Source organism: Cebus imitator, unplaced genomic scaffold (genome assembly GCF_001604975.1).
Source record: "Cebus imitator isolate Cc_AM_T3 unplaced genomic scaffold, Cebus_imitator-1.0 Scaffold325, whole genome shotgun sequence".
NCBI lineage: Eukaryota > Metazoa > Chordata > Mammalia > Primates > Cebidae > Cebus > Cebus imitator.
In genome coordinates this window covers 1,700,331-1,708,507 of record NW_016107640.1, presented here as the reverse complement: position 1 = coordinate 1,708,507, position 8,177 = coordinate 1,700,331, and the positions used below count along the sequence as shown (strand labels likewise).

At 48.7% G+C, this 8,177-nt stretch overlaps 1 protein-coding gene across 1 annotated transcript; it reads right to left on the bottom strand.

Annotated features, from left to right (window-relative positions):
• Nucleotides 1-4,669: 4,669 nt before the first annotated feature.
• BCL2L10 (BCL2 like 10) lies at nucleotides 4,670-7,861 on the bottom strand. The gene is made up of 2 exons (XM_017504619.2): nucleotides 7,360-7,861; nucleotides 4,670-5,146 (listed from the first exon to the last, which is right to left on the bottom strand). The coding sequence occupies exons 1-2, from the start codon at nucleotides 7,816-7,818 to the stop codon at nucleotides 5,027-5,029; spliced, it is 579 nt and encodes a 192-aa protein (XP_017360108.1). The 5' UTR covers nucleotides 7,819-7,861; the 3' UTR covers nucleotides 4,670-5,026.
• Between the last annotated feature and the right edge of the window lie 316 nt (nucleotides 7,862-8,177).

Here is an 8,177-nt window from a genome sequence, read left to right as displayed (position 1 = left end):
CCATGTTGACCAGGATGGTCTCGATCTCTTGACCTCGTGATCCACCCGCCTCAGCCTCCCAAAGTGCTGGGATTACAGGCTTGAGCCACCGCGCCCGGCCAAATTTTTGTATTTTTGTAAAGATAGGGTTTTACCATGTGGCCCATGCTGGATTCAAATTCCTAAGGTCAGGCAATCTACCTGCCTTGGCCTCCCAAAGTGCTAGGGTTATAAGCATGAGCCGCCATGCCTGGCCACCCAGCTAATTTTTCTTTTTCTCTTCTTTTGGTAGAGATGGGGTTTCACTGTGCTGCTCAGGAAGGTCTCAGTCAAACTCCTGAGGGCTCAAACGATCCTCCTGCCTGGGCCTCCCAAAGTGCTAGGATTATAGGCATAAGCCACCTCACCCAGCCTGGGAGTATATAATTAGCACCGGTGCTCAGATTCCTTCCATAGGTCCCTTCCTCCACCTCATACCAGACACTACTAGGCACTGGGTATACAAATGGAATAAGTAGGTCACAGTCCCACTCCCAAGAAGGTTATGGTTCAGATGGGGTGAGACAAGTCAAGAGCCACAGTCTGAGCCGCGAATGAGCACACAGTACAGGATGTTGTACAGGAGAGGGTCCTCCCAAGGGGGCTTCTAGACAAGACTGGAATAGCAAGCAGGATTCAGCTGCAATATGAATGCAGTAGGTAGGAGGGCAGATGGAAGCAGAGAAGGGCTGGGAGAAGGCACCGCATGTGGTGGGGTGGTCTCTGCATAGCAGGACATAAGGCCAGAAAGTTGAATAAGGGTGGGGGTTGATGGGAGGGAACTTAGAGGATGGGTCAATAGGTGCAGCAAACCACCATAGCACATGTATACCTATGTAACAAGCCTGCACATGTATCCCGTTTTTTTTTTTTAGAAAAAAAAAGTTGAATAAAATGCTGATCACATAGGCCCTTGTGACCCATCTGTACTAAAAATATAAAAAATGAGCCAGGCATAGTGGTGGGCGCCTGTGATCCCAGCTCCTCGGGAGACTGAGGCACAGAACTGCTTGAACCTGGGAGGTGGAGGTTGTAGTGAGCCGAGATCAGGCCACTGCACTCCAACCTGGAAGACAGAGTGAGACTTGGTCTCAAAAAAAAAAAAGGACAACCATGCATGTATAAAGCAATCAGGAATATGTTATGAACTAATGATTAATGTGATTTTGTGCACCTGTGAGCCATTAAAAAGATAACCAAGGTCATTACTAAGATTATTAGTAAGGATTTGAACACCAAGAGAGAATAGAGAACACTTTGATTAATATGTACTGGGAATGATCATGGTGCTGGTGGGGAAAAACAGGGAGATGAGGGAGGCAGGTCCAGAAGGACTCCAAAGTTACAGGGAAAGTACAACTGGAAAAAAAAACAATCAATAAATGTAATAGGAAAAATTGATTATCGAATTTGGGACTGAATTTTCACTTGAAACAATAAAGCAGAAAAGGAAATCTGAGTCCCAAGTAGCTTTAGGCACAGCCAAATTGTGAGATTTAAGTAATGTCACCAGAACGGTTTCTCCACACCCCATCCTGCCTCCGAATTTTAGACTCTCTCCTTCTGTGCGGTGTTCTCCACCAGGCAGTTTCCCTCCTTACTCTGGTGGAAACGAAGTGTCGCCTGATAATGTGTACAGGAACTCTAATGTCGACCCCTGCCAGCTTTGCTTAGGACTCGGCTCTCTAGGACAGATCTGGGTCATATTCCTGATGTTAGAGTGGAATGAACTGAGGAGTCAACCCCACCAGAGCCACATGGTTTAAGCACAGAGGATGGGTAGGTTCCTATAGGAAAACTGAGCTGTCATCACAAGAGCACATGGCGTTGGGGAAGGCAGGCATCCTCTACAGATTCCATTCCCAATAGCGACAGAAGCCAAACAGCTGGAAAACATCTAAATAGAACCTATATAAAGAAAACCACAGGCCGCGCGCAGTGGCTCATGCCTGTAATCCCAGCACTTTGGGAGGCCAAAGCAGGCAGATTGCGAGGTCAGGAGTTCAAGACAAGCCTGGCCAACATGGTGAAACCCTGTCTCTATTAAAAATACAAAAATTAGCTGGTGGTGTGTGCCTGTAATCCCAGCTAATCGGGAGGCTGAGGCATGAGAACCGCTTGAACCGGGACCCAGGAGGTGAAGGTTAGAGTGAGCCGAGATCGCATCACTGCCCTCCAGCCTGGGCAACAGAGTGAGACTCCTCTGTGGGTAGAGTGGGGAAGAAAGAAAACCATAAAAGACCTGAGTAAATGGAGCAGGAGTTTATGTTCTTAGAAAGGAAGGCAATATTAGGCTAGGCATGGTGGCTCATGCCTGTAATTCCAGCACTGTGGGAGGTCAAGGCAGGTGGATTGCTTGAGCTTAGGAGTTCGAAACCAGCCTGGGCAACATGGTGAAAACTCTGTCTCAAAAAAACAAACAAAAACCAGGGAAGACAATATTGTAAAGAGATACTATATATTTCCAAATTGATCCACTTTCATTCTGTCACCCAGTCTGGAGTACCATGGTGTGATCATAGCTCACTGCAACCTCAACTTCCTGGGCTCAAATAATTCCCCCACCTCAGCCTCCTAAGTAGCTGGGACTACAGGCATGCGCCACCATGCCTGGGTAATTTTTGGGTGTTTGTTCCTCCTTTATTCTATTTTTTCTTCAGACCAGACTGGCTAATTAAAAACAATTTTTTTTTTTTTTTTTGTAAAGACAGTCTCACTATGTTGCCCAGTCTGGTCTCAAACTCCTGGGTTTAAGGGATCATACTGCCTTGGTCTCATAAAGCGCTAGGATTATAGGCACGAACTACCACACTTGGCCTAAGCGGATTCTTTTGAGATGGAGTCTTGCTCTGTCACCCAGGCTGGAGTGCAGTGGTACAACCTTGGCTCACTGCAACCTCCCCCTCCCAGGTTCAAGCAATTCTCCTGCCTGAGCCTCTGGAGTAGCTGGGAGCACAGGCGCGCGCCACCACAGCCAGCTAATTTTTGTATTTTTAGGAGAGATGAGGTTTTGCCATGTTGGCCAGGCTGGTCTTGAATTCCTGACCTCAAGAGATCCATCCCCCGCCCCTGCCCCCACCGCCAAAGTGCTGGGATTACAGGTGTGAGCCACTGTGCCAGGCCTCTGAATGTACACTACTCACTAAAAGAGCCAAGGGTCTTTCTGAAAAATAGGGAAAGGGATTAGACTTAGCCCATCAGATATTCAAATATACTGGGAACATACAGCAGTTGAGACAGTGCTATTAGATGAAAAGATGTCAGAACAGAATGGAAAATATATTCAAATCAGCAGGGGAAAAAAGGACTGTCAATGAATAATGCTGAAATATCTACCCCTGCTCTTCAAGAAATGAGCCCTACTTCATACTTCACCAAAAAAAAAAAAAAAAAAAATTTAGAATGGATTAGTGACCAAGGACATAGAATACTTTTCATACTCTTGGGACATGGATCTTCCTCAAGAATGCCACAATAACCCTGAGGCCATAAAATCAAACATTTAGAATGATCTGGCCAGGCACTGTGGCTCACACCTCTAGTAATCCCAGCACTCTGGGAGGCCAAAGCAGGCAGATCACTTGAGGTCAGGAGTTTGAGACCAGCCTGGGCAACATGGTGAAACCGTCTCTCCTAAAAATACAAAAATTAGTTGAACATGGTGGCAGGCGACTGTAATCCTAACTACTTGGGAGGCGGAGGTTTCAGTGAGCCAAGATCTTGCCATCGCACTCCAGCCTGGTGACAGACCAAGTAAAAAAAAAAAAAAAAATCCAATACTGCCAAGTGTGAAGAACTAAGCACTCTCATGCCCTGATGTAAGTTTGGACTGCTCTAGCCTATTTTGAGTAATCACTTGATAGTAGCCAAATTTTAATACATGTCAATTGGGACTAGATTCTCTATATTCTCATGCTAGGATGCTTTTACCAATGTAATCATGCATGTGTACAAGGCTACAGACAAAAAAGCTCCATGCAATGTTTCCAGTGGCCCCAAAAGAAGAAACACCCTGAAATACACAGCAGTGGCAAGGCAGTTAAATCAGCGTATCCTGTGACAATGAAGAATGCACTGCAACAGTCCAAACAGTGAAGGACAGCGGCATGATCTGGAGAGAAAGAGCTCCCAAGATGAAGTCAAAAGAGCAGGTCCAGTTAAGTTTTATAAAATGCAAGTATAATAACAGGTGGGAAGGCCTGCAGGGAATCCCAAATTAACCACCTTGCAGGTAGGTGATAGTTTGACTGCAGAATGGGAAGAGGTGAGAAATGAGGGACTTTTTATGAGCTTGCGCGTTGCTGGAAAAAAAAAAAAATCAAGCATTGTTACATGTATATTTAAGGATGCAATAAGAACAAATTGTCATCAATTCAACTTACTCCTAAGAATGAGGGCTTATTGAATCAGGAAAGCCAACTATTTTTAAGATATAAATTTATTAAAACTTTGACGTTAACAATTTATTAATTAATATGTTAACTATAAAAACCTAGAAGTCCCAGGAATTAGATTTCAAAGGATTTGGTCTCAAAGAATTCCTTATAAATGATTTTAAGGTGACATCCCTTGTTAAACTGGGACATTTTCTGCTTTGGGCCTCATGTTGCCCCAGCTGTGGCCAAGATTAAAATGAGGCAGCAGCACATGAAGTTCTGGAGATGAGAGGTTCACATTCACTCTTACCCAAGTGTCAGCAAATAGCCCCCTATTTCCCATTTAATGGAATGCAGTTTCTTCTGCGATTCTTTGGCATAATGAGGCGCTAGACTCCCCATTTCTCCCATGCAAGGAAGAGCCATCTGCATTCTTGTCCTCACACGTGAGTACTTGTCACAAGTTAAAACACTGGCCAAATCATCACCTTAGGACTCCTTGTGTGCATTCAGGTAAAAACATCTGGGGTGGGAGGCCGGTGCTTTCTCTCAGTTCTCGCGCTCACCCCTCAGTCACTTAGTTGGTCACAGTTGGGCAGGTAGAAGTGGGCTAAAAATTTTAAAACTCCTAATTATCGTGTCCAGAAGTAGATGAATGCTGCTGTTAACAACCATGACAGGAAAACCTGGACCAGCAATTTTCTCCATAATGCCAGTGAGTAGGAGGTCCTGAAGAAGTAACAAAAGCCATCCTACAGTGGGGCGAGAGAAAAGTTAGATTGCCTCATGATGCTGAGAGCCTCACTCAAAACACGTGGGAACCTGCAGATTAAACAGCAAAGGAATCTTTGGATTTAAAAAGTAAAAGGAAGGAAATTCTGATCAATACACACGCAGTACTGAGGAGCCCCTGAGTACTGAGGACTGCTAAGTCTAACAGAGTGGATAGAAGCGACCATTTGACTTTGTCACTTGGTGTAGGAACACTCGTATCTTGACTCAAAACCAAGAGGAAGGTAGACTATGACGCTCTTTTCTGAGCAAAGAGATGTCCTTTGGGAGACTGTCAAGTCACTAGATTGAAAAGTTATCACCCGATACTACAGCAAGCACCAACTCCATTTAGGAAGGGAACTGAACTCCAGGCTGTGGCATTTTAACTGCAATGGGCAGAGACGGGGGTGCACTGTTCACCCAGTTTGAGAATTTCAGCTTCTTTTTTTTCCTTTTGACATGGAGTTTCACTCTTGGTGCCCAGGCTTGAGTGCAATGGTGAGATCTTGACACACTGCAATCTCCACCTCCCAGGTTCAAGCGATTCTCCTGGCTCCACCTCCCAAGTAGCTGGAATTACAGGTGCGTGCCACCATGCCCAGCTCATTTTTTTTTATTTTTAGTAGAGATGGGGGTGGGTTTCACCATGTTAATTGTCTTGAATTGCTGGCCTCAGGTGATCCACCCACCTTGGCCTCCCAAAGTGCTGGAATTACAGGCATGAGCCACGGCACCCGACCGAAAATTTCAGCTTCTTGATGTTAAGAGATTATTCTTTAGTCAACAGCGATTAGACAAAAACATGAACAAAACAAAAAAAAACTTCTGCTGGATTCGCTGTAATCGCAGCATTTTGGGAGGCAGAGGCAGGGGGATCACCTGAGGCCAGGAGTTTGAGACCAGCCTGACCAACATGGAGAAATACCGTCTCTACTAAAAACACAAAATTTAGCCAGGTGTGATGGTGCCTGCCTATAGTCCCAGCTACTCGGGAGGCTGACACAGAAGAATCACTTGAACCCTGGAGGCAGAGGTTGCGGTGAGCTGAGACTATTCCATTGCACTCTAGCCTGGGCAACAAGAGCAAAACCCTGTCTCTTAAAAGAAAAAAAACTTCAAGGGCCCCTTTCCAATTCTCATCTCTTCATGTACTGAGCCCGGAGGGGCAAGAGGCTGTGTTGAGAGCTCAGGTGAGGCTCTTAGGCAGGCAGCTGAAGGGAGTTCACCGGCCCAGAGGGCTGAACACCAACACGAACATGAACAAGGCAGGAGATCAAGCTACACCTCCCACCCCCTGTCCCTTCTCAGAACGTAACTTGTCACTATACAAGGTATAAATGGGAACGACCCACAGGAGGCTAAATTTCAGATAAAAAAACTTGCCCGTTTTAATAGTTTGGCCATAGGCATCCAATAACATGGGTCACCTCAGTCATTGAATCAACGCCAATAAGGTGGTGAGGAAATAAATGGGGTCTAGCTCAGAACCCTAGGGCCATGCGAGGGGTGGGGTGTCTCACCACCAGGTGGCTTTCCTTGATTAGCAGCTGCAGACCAAAGGCCTATCCCTCTAACCTTGACCACAGAGATTAAGGCCTGCAGCTGAAACCAGGGGCCTAGAAACGTCCTCACTGAGGGCTGGATGCAGCGGATTAGAAGTTAAGGAACCTTGGGTAAGTGCCACCACCGGGCGACCAGCACACTCCACAACCCCTCTTGCCAGGCTGAGGTGTTGGGGGTTATGATTAATGGGTCTGAGTCTCTCCAAAGGCACATTTAATAGGCACAGGAGAAAAACACCCCACCTGGCCTGGCCCCCCAATTGCTGACTTCATTTGTTGGTGATTTCTATAGGGGCAAAGCGTTCAGACCTAACGTGGGTGTCCCCAAAAGCCCCCGATGACGAGCTAAGGCCAGGGCAAGGTCCAAGGGAGCAGACCCAAGCCATGCGCGGCTGCTTCGGAGAAGTTCATAGCCATCTAACAAGGCCTATTCCTGCCAGCCTCTCTGCCAAGGGAGGAGAAACCCCAGACCTCACACCGAGCATTCCAATCCTGCTGAAATGAGCCCTTTTGCTTTCAAGAAACCTCATTCCAGGGGCCTGAGGCAGTGGGTCCCTCCTCGTGCTGGGCACGTGGGTGAGCCCTTCCCGGGTGCCCATCCCGCCCCGTGTCCCCCTCCGCGTGCTCACCCAGCCGCCCTGAGCCTCCAGCCAGGCACGGTGCTGCCCCACGAGCCGCGAGCTCAGCAAGCCCACCAGGCGCTGGCGGTCCCGGGAGACGTTGCCCTCCGGCTCCTTCAGCCGCGACTGGAAGCCCCACTTCTTCCACCGGGCGGTCACCAGCGGCCCCCTCTCTAGCAGCGTCCCCGCGAAGGCCAGAAGCATCACCACGTTGCCCCAGGTGGGGCCGGGACTGTCGGAGAGCAGCGCCTCCGCCATCCTCGCCACCAGCTCGACGCGGTTCCCGGGGTAGCCGAGGTAGGCGGAGAAGAAGGACCGGTAGACTTTCCGTACACCGGCGGCGGTGGCGCGCAGCACAGCGGCCTCGGCCGTGGCCGGCGGCGACTCGGGGGTGCCGGGCTCCCGGGAGCAGTACTCCAGGTAGTCCGCCACCAGCCGCTCGGTGCGCTGCCGCAGCGGGTCAGCCATGGTCCGGCCTCTGCTGGGGCTTCGGGCCTTCGCCGGCTTTCTTGGCCCGGCCGCGCCTCCCCCAGGGAGGGGCTGCCATGCCCCGCCCCAGCCCCCAGGCCCCGATGTTTGTTTTCAGAATTGGGAGAGGAGCCTTTGATGGGAATCCCAACTGCACCTGTTCCAGTCCCCAAGGCCCGGCGGTGCGCACGTGTTCGCGTAGCGATCAGGCGCACTGTGACACTCTTTGGGGGTTATTTAGCTCCAGGCCTGGGGACTAAAAATCTGAGGGGACAAAGAACCTGAGGGAACAGTCTGGGAAACTGGGCTGGGCTTCAGCCTCCCCTTTTTTTTTTTTTTTTTGAGACGGAGTTTCACTC